The 15,000-nt window shown below is 35.7% G+C and overlaps 1 protein-coding gene across 1 annotated transcript in view; it reads right to left on the bottom strand.

Moving 5' to 3' along the window:
• The window catches only part of LOC115215434 (cilia- and flagella-associated protein 65-like), a 1,408,515-nt gene that overhangs the window by 1,334,143 nt on the left and 59,372 nt on the right, over window positions 1–15,000 (bottom strand). Inside the window, exon 2 of the mRNA XM_029784597.2 lies at window positions 10,450–10,518. Within this exon, the coding sequence (XP_029640457.2) occupies window positions 10,450–10,464 (15 nt within the window). The 5' untranslated portion in view covers window positions 10,465–10,518. The remainder of the gene's footprint in view (window positions 1–10,449; window positions 10,519–15,000) is intronic.

The following is a 15,000-nucleotide window of genomic DNA, read 5'->3' as shown; positions in this document are numbered from 1 at the left end:
CCTTCTTCGTCTCTTTCTATTGCTATGTGACAAATTTGACTGTAGCAGTTGTGTTTGAGTAAATTAAAATTAAAACAACATATGTTGAGTGGAATTTGTAGGATTACAATTTTTGGTAGAAACAAGATAAGATTTTTAATTTAACTGTATCTTGACTTGAAGCTTAATTCATTTAAAATCTTTCAATCAAATATGCAGCAGTGACATAGTTATGTAGTCGTACAAACAAAATGGTTTGTGTTAGTACAATTGCCATCAAATATCACTGCACAATTCATTGACAAAAGACAATAATTTCCCATTCTGTTTATCTCCCAACTGCCAAAGATACTTTTGCAGCCTCTCCCTCCTTAACTCTACCAATATAATAGAGGCAACTTTTATGCCAAGCTGCATCAGATCACAACCAAGTCCCCCACTTAGAAGCTGAAGTTCTTACCTCTCCCACATCATGGAACATATCATTGAAACACTGACTCTACAAGGCACATCACCGATTACCCAGTTAAGAGGGTGGTAAGTCGAAATACTATTACTGGTAGAGTTGCCATTATCAATAACTACTAATCATGTGGAACTTTTCTCAATTTGTAGAAATTGCATCATATTTAACACTCTTCTAAGAGGAGAAACATGCTAGCCAGTAATATGGACTACACACACAGATATCACACATGAACTTGTACTTTGGAAAGGTCATTTGGCCAATAAAAATTATGCAGTGGTTGTAGTTATTTATCAATCAACTAATTATCAAAGTCCTTTTATCGCAGCCTGTGACCTTATCAATGATGTGTTTTTCAGACATTCACACTGCACTCCAGGCTAGTTTCTTAAAGTGTAAAAAAAATTGTGTACTTTTACATTCTTTAGCATTTATGATGTATACCCTGTGCATACATGCATGTTTCTGTCTGTCTGTCTGTCTCTGTGAGTCTGTCTATGTGTGTGTGTGCTAGCTTTGTTAATATTGTATTGGTTATTGTTCTATCGAATTCCAGTATTTCAAATCTGGGTTTGTTCCCGTTAACAGGGGTGGCCGGATCTACCTCACTCTTACAGCAACAGCTCTCACATCTGAATTTGTCTGTGTTAACTACATCCCAAGGATGGAGCCTTGTATCTTTGTTGGAAACTGGCTCCCTCTTCAGTGGAAGATTTATAATAATTAGGAAATAAAAGTGACATACATACAAACATACAGCAAGAGAAAGGTGCAGCTATTGTTGTATTTGTTGTTGTTGTTGTTGATAGCTTTCTATTATCAAGTAGTTCATAGCTTGCCAACTGTTTTAGTATTATCCAGACTTGTGCCATATCTGCATTCAGCAACAGCTGGCTTGATATTTATTTCATTATATTATTTCAGTACATCATGTATATACATGTATGTGTGTGTGTTGTGTGTGTGTATATATATATATATATATAATATATATATATATATAATATATATATATATATATATATATATACATACATGTATATATATATGTATATATGTATATATATAAGCAGTAATGTTGATTCCTACAGAACAGCCGTGTTTAAGTGGTGACAGAAATTACTTCTCAGTATAATTACTGCTTTCATCTCTAATAGAGATTTTCTTAACTAGCTAATTTGCTTGTTGCAAGATCAATGCTACTGCTGCTGCTGTTGCTGTTGCTGGGAAGAATTCTTCATCCCTCTGATATACACATATTGTTTTTAAACACAATGCATCAGTAGGAGATACTATCTTTAGGCAAATACTACAGGGAGTTTTTTTACCATTCAAAATGTGCTTATATTAAGTTAATGACTTGTAGAGACACCATATTTCATTATTCAATGATAATATACTACAATACAAAGTATATTAAGTGCTTTATAAGTCAATACTCTGTTCTACTGTGTTAGCAGTGTTATCAAATTACTTGTTAAGGTTATCTCTACAGAATTTGTATAGAAATAGCACTGATTTGTTAAGACATTTCATATCCAAGTATGCCTAATGTAAGCTACAATGAGATCAAAGATGAAAAATGGGTAATAGGTGTGTATATGCTATATTTCAAAAGTCTTTGCTTCTTTGTCAGCACCACATCCAACCTATTACATATGATAAATAAGTGGCCATTTTAAATGAATACTGCTTCTGTTGCATACCATGAATTTTTCAGTCTAGTAACCACCTGCAACATCAGTGATTATTTTTCACTGTTTACGTATACAACAACGAAGACAAATTTTGCCTATATACGCTGGCAGTTAGTATACATTATTGATAATGCGTAATGAAGCAGAAATACATCTGGCAGTCTCATTCACCACTGCTTTGAAGAGTTCTGTATCCTTTTGATATATACATTTTGTTCTTATTCACAAAATATTTACATTAGGTATGATACATAGATAGCTATTCTAATCTAATACAGCTTCTGTTGCATATGATATATATATATATATATATATATATATATATATATATATATATATATATACATAATGTATACACCATCATTCATACACACATACACATATAACATTAACATTTAACATTATTTGACTTTAAATAAAGACTTAATGAGATTTGCCATACCATTCTGTCACACACAGCCATTTAGACTGACCTAGACATCTGATTCCAAACCAAAACACACAGGCTTTTGTTAGATGATTGCTTCAAAATTACATAGGCACAGTTCTGTCTGAAAAGTATTTCTTGCTTCATCAAGCAAAATCTCAGACTTATATAATTTGTAGTAGTAAACGGTGTTAAAAGAACTTGATATTTATAAGAACATAAAGAAAATGTTGAATATGGAAGGGACACGTAATAAGATTACATATAGTCATTGCTTCACACAAAATTTTTTTTTTTTAAATCAATAAGCCAGACTCCGCAATACATTTCTGGTTTTTTGTTTTGTCTACTTGTTTGTATTTTTGTTCATAGCTTCTTTTTTTACTTCTTTTTCTTATCTATTTCCAGTTACAGCCTGCAAGAAGTTTTTACAGTTCTCGTTTATTTAACTATTATGCAGCCAACATGGTTCCCTTTCTTTCTATAACAATAACAACGCCTGTAAAAAGTTAGATGTTTATCAAAAATTATCTGGTGCATTACATATATGTGTGTAAGCATGTGTGTGTGTGTGTGTATAAATGTATATATATATATATATGTGTGTGTATATATATATATGTATATATGTATATATATATGTATATATATATGTATATATATGTATGTATATACATGTATGTATATATATATGTATATATATGTATGTATATATATATATATGTTATATATATATATGTATATATATATATATATATATATATAATATATATATATATATATATATATATATATATGTATATATATATATATATATATATATAATATATATATATATATATATATATATATACATATATATATATGTATATATTTGTGTATATATGCATATATATACACACACACACACATATATACACACACATATACATACACTTATACATACATATACTAAACTGATGATATATTGGCAGAAGGTTGAAAGAGATAGGCAGGGAGGACCAGGAATTTTCAAAAGAAAAAAAAAAATCTTTAAATCTAAGTTTTTGAAGTGGTATAAAAATCTCTCATATAAGAATACATACATACACACATACTTAAATACATACATACACACATACATACATACATACATTTTAATACTATTACTACGACTTCTCAAGACATCTCAATAGGTAAAATATAAAAAGGCATAACATTTAAAGAAAAGAAGCTCTAGCTTACACTTGACACCCAAATACATGTAAAAGATATAACTGCACAAGTTGAAAAAGTGAGTGCAATCAATGCCTGAATCATCTAAATAAATTACTGGGATCTCCAGTAAACAGGTGATGGGGAGGGTCGCTAGAAACGCAGCAAGACTAAAAATGAGAACTGTCATAAAGACAAATGAACCCAGTATAGGCTCAATGAGCATCCAGCAGTAGCACAAGCACTCAGAAATTCTGAGTTGGTGTCCAGCATACTGGTAAACCACTAGGAGTGAAGCAGCCCTTAGCTTTTGTTAAAGCATGTCTCAAAGGGAAGGTCACTCTGATATTAAACTGGATAATACGCAGGTGCAGCTGTGTGGTAAGAAGCTTGCCCCCAAACTGCATGCTTCCAGGTTCAGTCCCAATGCATAGCACTTTGGGCAAGTGTCTTCTGAGCAAAACTTGGGAGTAAATTTGGTAGACAAACTGAAAGAAGCCCATTGTGTGTGTGTATGTGTGTGTGCGTGTGTGTATTTATGTGCATGTGTCTTTGTGTCCATGTTTGTCCCCACACCATTGCTTGACAACTAATGTTGGTGTGTTTACATCCCCGTGACTTGGTAGTTTGACAAAAGTGACCGATAGAGCAAGTACTAGGGTGACAAAGAATAAGTCCTGGGGTCAAATTCTTCAACTACAAAACCTTTTAAGGCATGCTCCAGCATGGCCACAGTCAAATGACAGAAACAAGTAAAAGAATAAAAGAATAAAAGAATACTTGACTTAAGTAAAAAACACCAAAAAAAAAACAGAATGGTCAAGTCCATTGACTGAAACAGCAAGAAATAAAAGAATATCAGCAATGGAGTCATTAATAACATCAATTTCACCTGTATCAGGAGACCTAAAAAAAAGGTCACAGGCACTGCTCCTTCCTCCAAACCCCAGCATGAAGGGCAATGTCCCTCATGTTATGGAAGGGTTGTATTCTTGAAAGCTTTGCCATAATGGGGATGTTCTGTAGCGCAAAACTTATTTTCTTACTGACTTCCATGTTATAAATTGTAATACATTTCTACAGAACTTTTTTTGGTATTCATCACTCACCACCACCAAAAAAAAAAAAGAAAGAAAGAAAGAATGGAAGGAAGGAAGAAAGAAAGAAAGAAAGAAAGAAAGGAAGGAAGAGATTAATACAACCAGTTCCGTAAGCATAACCAGTGATTCTGTAATGTAGGAGAACCCTTATATCATTTTGAACTACTGAAGGCCGTGAACTGGCAGAATTGTTACTATTTCAGACAAAATGCTTAGCAGTGTTCCTCTTGATTTTACATTGGGAGCTCAAATTCTCCCAAGGTCAACTTTGCCTTTCATCCTTTAATCATCATCATCATCATCATCGTTTATGATCTGTTTTCCGTGCTGGTATGGGTTGGACGGTTTGACATGGAGCTATCCAGACTCCAGCTGTCTGTTGTGTTATGGTTTCTGCCGCTGGATGCCCTTCCTAATGCCAACCACTTAGCAGTGTGTGCCGGGTGCTTTTTAACGTTCCATTGGCATGAGTGCATGCAGCACTGGCATCATCATCATCATTTAATGCCCACTTTCCATGCTAGCATGGGTTGGGTGGTTTGTCTGAGGACTGGAGAGCCAGATGGCTGCACCAGCCTCCAATCTGATCTGGCAGAGTTTCTACAGCTGGATGCCCTTCCTAACACCAACCACTCCAAGAGTGTAGTGGGTGCTTTTACGTGCCACATTCAAATGGTGTTTTTTACATGCTACCTGCACAGGAGCCAGTCCAGGTGCACTGGCAATGACCTTGCTCGAATGTTGTTTTTCATATGCCACCGGCACAAGTGCCAGTAAGTCGACACTGGTAACGATCATGCTTGGATGGTGCTTTTTACATGCCACTGGCACGGGAACCAGTCAGCAGCCCTGGTGACGAACACACTCAGATGGTGCTCTTAGTGCTCCACTAGCATGGATGTCAGTCAGGCGTGCTATCATCAGACACATCAATAATGCATTAATACAGCACTGGCATGGGTGCATTAATGCAGACCTGGCACAGGTGCATTAATGTAGCACTGGCATGGGTGCTTTTTAAGTGGCACCAGAACCTGAAAGGACTAGCCTGTATATGTGGCAGACAGTGATTTTTCAGGATCAATAAAATAAATACCAGTCATGTACTAGGGTTGATGTAATCAACTACTGCTCTCTCACCCCAAAAATAAAATGCTGGCCCTGTACTTAAATTTGAAACCAATATTTTGAACTTAATGAACAGAACTCTGAAAGTAAGTCTATAAAAAACATTAAAATTATCATTATCATCATCTACATTATTGTCTTGAGTACCAACACCACCATCCTCATCTCTACTGTCACCACCATCCTCATCACTACTGTCACCACAACCATCATCAACATTATCATCACCATCATCATCATTACACTCACACCACCACCATGATGATGATCATCATCATCATCATAATGAAAACTATAAAGAAAGATATGTGACATGAAAGTCATTTATCAATTTACATTTTATGTACACAGATTATCCTCAGACATAATTAGAATCCCCAAAAAATGATTTATAAAAGCATTAATTAAAACACACACATGCATGCATGCATACACACACACACACACAAACGCACATGCGCACGAGTGCATTCATACAAACACAGACACATGCACCACTTACCCATTCACACACACACACATGCACGCACACACATTCATACACACACATAGACACACATGCACAAACATACACACATACACCGCTTACCCATTCACACACGCATACACTCACACACCCGCGCACACGCACGCATACATACACATTCATACACACACACAGACATGTTCAAACATACACACATGCACCACTTACCCATTCACACACACATGCATATGCTTGTGCATACACACACATGCACGCATGCACAGACACACATGCACACCACACACATGCACACACATTCATACACACACTTGTACAAACATACACACACACCACTAAGCCATTCACACCCACACACACACATGCACACACACACATACCACATCCGAAGAGGAGTGAGTGAAACAGAGAGGGAGTGAGAAAGAGAAAAAAGAGAATCATGCACATAGATAAACAGAAAGAGAGAGAGAAATACATAATGAGAGAGAGAGAGAGGTAAACAGATAGATATAAAAAGAGGGAGAGAGAGAGAGAGAGAGAGAGAAAACACAAAAACATAAAGGGAGGAGGGAAATGGATAAATACACAAAGAGGAAGAGATAAACACACATATCAAGAGAGGGAGAGAGAAAGATAAACAGGTATAGAATGAAAGAGAGAGAGAGAGAGAGAGAAACATTCAGACATAGAGAAAGGGTGAGACAGAAATGAGCAAGTATCTTGTCTTTTCTTTTAATAAGACAACAGGGTATGGTTTAAGTAAGATTTGGCTGCTATTTCCAGCAAATTGAGCAACTGCATAGAGACACTCTTGTTGGATTGCTACATAATGAGCTGACTAGGTAAACAGTATTACTTACAGTTCAAAATAATGTTAACAGTTGGTGAAGACTAGCAATTATTTTTTTTATCTTTTAATTGTTTCAAGTCTTCAGACTGCGACCACGCTGGGGCACTGCCTTGAAAAATTTTAGTCAAAACAAATCAACCTATTACTCTCTCTCTCTCTTTTACTCTTTTACTCTTTTACTTGTTTCAGTCACTTGACTGCGGCCATGCTGGAGCACCGCCTTTAGTCGAGCAAATCGACCCCGGGACTTATTCTTTGTAAGCCCAGTACTTATTCTATCGGTCTCTTTTGCCGAACCGCTAAGTGACGGGGACGTAAACACACCAGCATCGGTTGTCAAGCGATGGTGGGGGGACAAACACAGACACACAAACACACACATATATATATATACATATATACGACAGGCTTCTTTCAGTTTCTGTCTACCAAATCCACTCACAAGGCATTGGTCGGCCCGGAGCTATAGCAGAAGACACTTGCCCAAGATGCCACGCAGTGGGACTGAACCCGGAACCATGTGGTTGGTTAGTAAGCTACTTACCACACAGCCACTCCTGCGCCTATCTTATTTTAGTACTTATTTTAAACTTTTAAGCCTGCTCTCATTTGTTGACCTGCTAAGTTACAGGGGGACGTAGACAGATGCATGGCTCAGTGGTTAGAACTTCAGGTTCACAATTATGAGGTAGTGAGTTCGATTCCCAGACCAGGCTGTGTGTTATGTCCTTGAGCAAGACACTTTATTTCACGTTGCTCCAGTTCACTCAGCTGTAGAAATGAGGAGTGACGTCACTGGTGCCAAGCTGTATATACGAGAAACAGCAGCTAAACGCCCCTCTTCAAATCACACTCCATTTCTTGCTTTCATGCAGTTATTCAGGTAACATCTCTTTATCATCTGAACAAACACACAGAAGCAAACAAGTCAAAATAGCAACAGAACGAATCGTTTTTTTCCATACAAGTGATAAATTGAATAATTAAATTGTTGACATTAAACTGGAGTTCACTTCTGTCAACAGATAATACTTTTTTTTTAACATCTATCTCAGAAATGTAATTATATTTTATTTAATATAATTGACAAAGCCCAGTTCTCCATTATGCCAGTAAATAACTTTGTGTGTTGATAATAAAAAATGTTATCTCACTATTTGTTCATTTTATATTCTTTTTCTCATGCTAGTATGAGTTAGATGGCTATATATATTATTGAAGCACTTTTCACAGCTGGACGTCCATTGTGACCTGAACCATTGTTACCTATTTTCCAAGAAAGGGAGTTTTTATTCTGATCATCTTCAAAAGCACAGATTTCATGGACAATATCTAGACAGAGAAACATCAACAATACCGCTGTCAGTGGCTCAATGGTGACTTTATGGGGGAAAAGCATAGAATGTAAACACCCATATAAAAACACACATGCATATTACATATACACACCAAGTACATCAACATCAAAAAGTCAAATGGAAATTATAGTTGTGATATCTGTGCCGGTGGCACATAAAAAGTACCATCTGAATGTGGCCGATGACAGCGCTGCCTTGACTGGTCCCCGTGCCGGTGGCACGTAAAAAGTACCAACTGATCGTGGCTGTTGCCAGCCTCCCCTGGTACGTGAAAAGCACCCATTACACTCATGGAGTGGTTGGCGTTAGGAAGGGCATCCAGCTGTAGAAACACTGCCAGATCAGACTGGAGCCTGGTGCAGCCTCCTGGCTTCCCAGACCCCAGTCGAACCGTCCAACCCATGCTAGCATGGAAAACGGACGTTAAACGATGATGATGATGATGATGATATCACTATATAAGCATTATCATCATCCACATCGCCATTTTACATCCATTTTCCATGCTGACATGGATTGGATGGTTTGACTGGAGTTGGCAGAGTCGGTAAGGCCAGGAACCACACCAGCCTCTTTTGTACATTTTGATTTTTAGAGCTGGATGCCCTTCCTAATACCAACCACTCTACAGAGTGTACTAGGTGCTCTTCACCTGGTATCAGCACTAGAGCTTACTATGTGATACCAGCATATATATATATATACATACATGTATAAGATACATATATATAGGGTGGCAAATACTCGTTATAAATATTACCACCAGTGGCCCAGCATGTATAAATAGTCAACAGACAACATATTCATATTTCAAAATAGAAAATTACCCTTTAACAGGTAATTTTTACATGCTAGAAATAGCAACCAACACGGCCAAAAACCACAATTTAATAGCAAATTTCGAATTAGATGAAAAATAAAAGCCTTTACCCTGTTATTTAATGGTTATACCATGGTTTCAAATTTCTTTAACAAATAATATTACTTGCCATCTTTTAATAGATAATTTAGCAAGACCATATTATCCACCAGGCAAATTCTCGTCAGTAACCGGCCTAAACAACTAACTTATAATTCAGAGACAAGATAACACGTGTCCCATCATTATATGTTATAATTTTTCAAATATCACACACAGGTGCATTTACAGTCAGCAATAGATACAATGCCGAGCTGAAACTTCGAGAATGCTAAGAACATATTCATAAGATACATATATGTAGGGTGGCAAATACTCGTTATCACAGCAGGCAGTGAAGGTCTTTTCCCTTGGATTGAAGGGCAGGTTGTATATCACAGGTGTTAGAACTGCAATGGTGCATGGTAGCTAGATATGAGCTTTGAATACAGAATAAGACTAAAGAACAAAAATGAAAGTAATCTGCTCCAATAGATATGTAATATTTAAGGCTGACTGTACCTAACAAACTTCTGACCACTTGGTAAAGCTATCGGCAATGTCCAAGTAGTATGCATCTTTTACTGGTCCAGTATTGTCAACATGTACCCTGGACCACGGACTATCCGTCTTAGTGTGCATGAGTAAAAAATGAGTAATGCTGGAGTAAAAAATAAGCTGAGAGGATAATGTTGTACAAGAGGAATGAAGTGCAATGTGCAAGAGAGGAAAATGCATTTGTACAAGCAAGCTATGCATATAGATGATGATTGGTGCAGAAGGAAGGTAGCATCTAGCAATGCAAGGTAGTAGAATATGCAGAAGAGTGAAACCAAGCAAGCCTTAGGATGAAGTGGTGAAGGCTTACCTGTTGATGCTGCATCTCAAACAAGAGATGACTGACTTGTATATGTGGTGTTGCAGAAGACCTGTTCACCTATGACAAAATATACCAAGACATGAGAAAAGTGCATAGAAGCCATGATAAGTTTATACATACTTGAGTATATATATATATATATATCGTCAGTGGATCATATATCTGTAAAAGAAGCATACACTAAAAGCTAGAGCAGTAATGTATTTACATGAAGTTAAATATGTGTGTGTGTATATACACACATATACCTATATATACACACATATACCTATATGTACACACACACATACATAAATATGTGTGTGCATTTGTAGATATAAACATATATATACACATGCACATAAACACACACACACATATACATATATTCACACACACACATATATACATATATATAAGTTATATATAAGTATATATATATATATATATATATCAGTGTATGTATATATATATATATGTTTATATATATGTGTGTGTGTGTGTGTGCATATATATATATATATATATATATATATATATATATATATGATGATGATGATGATATATATATATATATTTATGTATACACAAACATATAGTGATATGTAATATATATATATATATATATATATATTACAATCAGGGTAGGAAATAGTACACAGCATTGCTAGAAATTAGAGTCAAAACTGGTCACAAACACAGTTATCACTAATACACACTGGTGAATTCAAGGAAAATGAGTAAATATAAAAGCCAATTAACCATAACAATTAAAAATCGCAAATGAATCTACAGTCACACTCGTATCATGTAATTTGCCTAGTCGTCTACGCAGTAATATTTCTGATACGAACTAAGTGTTTATCACAAGGTTTAAAATGATGTGATACGAGTATAACTGTAAATTCATTGGTGATTTTTAATTGCTATGGCTAGTTGGCTTTTATATTTACTTGTTTACCTTGAATTCACCAGTGTATATAAGTGATAACTATGGTTTTGACCAGTTTTGACTCTTATTTCTAGCAATGCTGTGTACTATCTCCTACCCTGATTATAAATTAATAATTTTTACCTGTTAGTTTAGTATCATTTTGAAAAATAAAAATTTATGTTAAGTAAAAGTGTAAAAAATAAAAATTTATATTGTGTAAAAGTGTGAAAGTGTATGTCAGACAAAATGCTTATCAGCATTTCTTGTAGCTCTTTACATTCTGAGTTCAGATCCTGCTGAGGTCAATTTTGTCTTTCAGCCCTTCAGGGTCAACAAAATAAAATACCAGTCAAGTACAGGGTTGATGTAACCTACTGGTCCCCTCCCATAAAAGGTTGTTGGCTTTGAGTCCTGCAATGGACTGGTATCCCATTCAGGGGCATGTGGTGATTTCAATCACTTATATGCCATGGAAATTGGATAACCAAACCAACCTTATGAATCCTACAGTTCAAGTAAAATACATATAAAAAAAAAACTATAATCAGTGCAAGTGTTTTTATTAGAACAGTAACCCTCCCAAAATGCCGCAAAATGTTTCGATAATCTTGTAAAACAGTTACAAAAGCTTCAAGAAAGTCCTGAACCATCAGAGCTATGGATAGAAAGATTTTTGTCTTGGTATTTTTATAGATTATATAATATCTCCTTTACTTTTTTCACCACCTTGAATTTTTAGCTGAAAAAAATGATCCCAGTACTTAATATATATTTCTTTAAGCCTGGTACTTATTCTATCAGTCTCTTTGCTGAACTGCTAAGTTACAGGTACGTAAACACACCAACATCGGTTGTCAAGCACTGGTGGGGAAAAAACACAGACACAAAGACACACACATACATATATATATCATGGGCTTCTTTCAGTTTCCATCTACCAAATCCACTCACAAGGTTTTGGTCACTCCTGAGATTATAGTAAAAGACGTTTGACAATGGTGCCACACAGTAGGACTGAACTCAGAGCCATGTAGTTGGGAAGTGAACTTCTTACCACACAGCCATGTCTGCGCCTATACAACATTTAAACTTTCTGTCTTAACTTTAATAATTTCCGAGAAACTTGTCAGCTATTTCTAGCAGAATCAGCAACTGTGTAGCAACAGCTTCATTTGCTCGTCTAATTTATTTATTTAAACTAAATGTGGATTTCAGACACAAAGGACATATAAAAGAGAATTATTAGTGAGTAACCAATTAATTTACAGTAGTGTTAAATCCATAAACGTTGTCTGCATTCAGTCGTAATTTAGTCCTCAACTGTTTCATTTAATTGAACTCTAATTATTCAGCTTAATTAACCTTTTCGCTGTAACAGTTTCAATTAAATCAACTGGCTTACTTGCTTTGTTTCAAGTAGCTTAGTCACTATTATGCAAATAGTTTAGTCACTATGGCGCAAGTGGCTTCATTGCTGTTGTACTGGGTAACCAATTGAAAGGTTACTGTTTCATAATACAGTGAAACAATTGGGAGGTTTTATTTATGAATTCATTGTCCTTCATGGTTTGATCCACTTGTGTGTTAGAAGGCATTATAGTGTAACTAGCAGTATCGCCCGGCGTTGCTCGGGTTTGTAAGGGAAATAACTATATAAGCATTTTTAGAGAGTTATAGCCAAAAAATAGCAAAAAATGCATTAAAAATGGAAAAAATATGATGGTAAATTTTTTGAAAAATCGTTGACTCATCATAGACATTTTTAGAGAGTTACTTCCCTTATATAATAGCGAAAAAATGCATTAAAATGGAAAAAAAACGATGGTAAATTTTTTTTTAAATCGTAGACTCATGTAGACGCTTTCTTAGCCATTTCTGTTTTGGTGTTTTCAAGCCATGAAGTCGTTGTTCTAAAAGAACGCTGGTCTCCTTGACAACGCATTACGACGTTGATTTCCTTACACTCCCTTCCCCACAGGTGCAGGTGTGAGCGTGGACGCCAACTCTGCCGCCATCGACACACGAAAAATTATGCATTAAAATGGAATAAAAAATGATGTTAAATTATTTTTAAAATCGTAGACTCATCGTAGACGCGCGCTAATACTCAGACGGGCTCGATATGAATCACGACTATAAGCTACCCGAATTTGGTTAAACTGCACCGCAAAATGTGGGAGTAGTTAGGAATCTAAATCGAAGGGGACAGACACTCACACAACTACAGTTTTATATATATAGATATACATAGCGCAATAGTGGTGAGATGTGACAGCAAAGAAAAGCATACATTCACTCTCTGCATGCAATTAGACTCGGAAAGTTCGTGAGGAACCCATTGACCCAATTTGCTGACTTTTCCGATAGCACACAGGTCTCAATGAATGGTTGAATGACCAAATCCAAGCTTCTCTGCTAGTTCCTCAACAGTTACGATGAGATTTTGTTCCACCAGGGTTTTCAGAATGTCCTTGTCGAGTTCTACAGATCTTTCAGGATGAGGCTCGTCTTCTAGGCTGTTCCAATATAGCTTTGAAAAAAATAGCTGTTAAAATCGAAATGCACTCTTCAAAACTTGCACTATGAATAAGGACAAGATAAAATTACTACCTGCTTTTATAGCAAGTTAATATAAGTAGTTTATCCCATTCCCCTCTGACTTTTAGTTCAAGCTGTTGAAAAAATCGCATTATTATATATATACTAGCAGTATCGCCCGGCGTTGCTCGGGTTTGTAAGGGAAATAATTATATAAGCAATTTTAGAGATGTAAAGTATAATAGCCATCTCAATATGGCTAACCACAAAGGGGGAGGGGTGTTACTGTAGCTTTTTACGTTCTGAGATTTAATAATAAATTTTAGAGAGTTACTTCCCTTATATATGTCAAAAATGGATTAAAAATGGGAAAAATTGATGGTAAATTTTTTTTAAATCGTAGACTCATCGTAGACGCGCGCTAATACCCAGACGGTCTCGATATGAATCACGACTATAAGATACCCGGTTTTGGTTAAACTGCACCGCAAAATGTGGGAGTAGTTAGGAATCTAAATCGTAGGAGACAGACACACAACCTCACTTTTATATATAAAGATTTCCTCTATTTACATAATATTGAGGTCTCTTTCTTTCTTTTGTTATCTTACTGTTTTTACCAATATATATATATATATATATAAATATATATATATATAGTTACAGAGATGTACTCGCATAGCAAGTGACTTGATCTGAGATCGTGTGCTGGAACGAAAACAGTTGCAGCGTTGAAGGTGTTTATAAGCCATTTAAGAAACACACAAAAATCGTTAGATTCACTTCAACATTTAAATTTAATTTGTCAAAATATTTTCATCGCTTTGAGACCGCGACCTGTTAGCGCGATATTTTTGTCAGTGAACAGGTCGCGGTCTCAAAGCGACGAAAATATTTTGGCAAATTAAATTTAAATGTTGAAGTGAATGTAACGGTTTTTGTGTGTTTCTTAAATGGCTTACAAACACCTTCCACGCTGCAATATATATATACACATATATATATATGTATGTATGTATGTAGTGTGTGTGTATATGTGTATGCATGTATGTGTGTGTGTGTGCGTGTCTGTGCTTGTGATTGTCCTC

This window comes from Octopus sinensis, linkage group LG9 (genome assembly GCF_006345805.1).
Source record: "Octopus sinensis linkage group LG9, ASM634580v1, whole genome shotgun sequence".
Classification (NCBI taxonomy): domain Eukaryota; kingdom Metazoa; phylum Mollusca; class Cephalopoda; order Octopoda; family Octopodidae; genus Octopus; species Octopus sinensis.
This window is presented reverse-complemented; position numbering and strand designations above follow the sequence as displayed.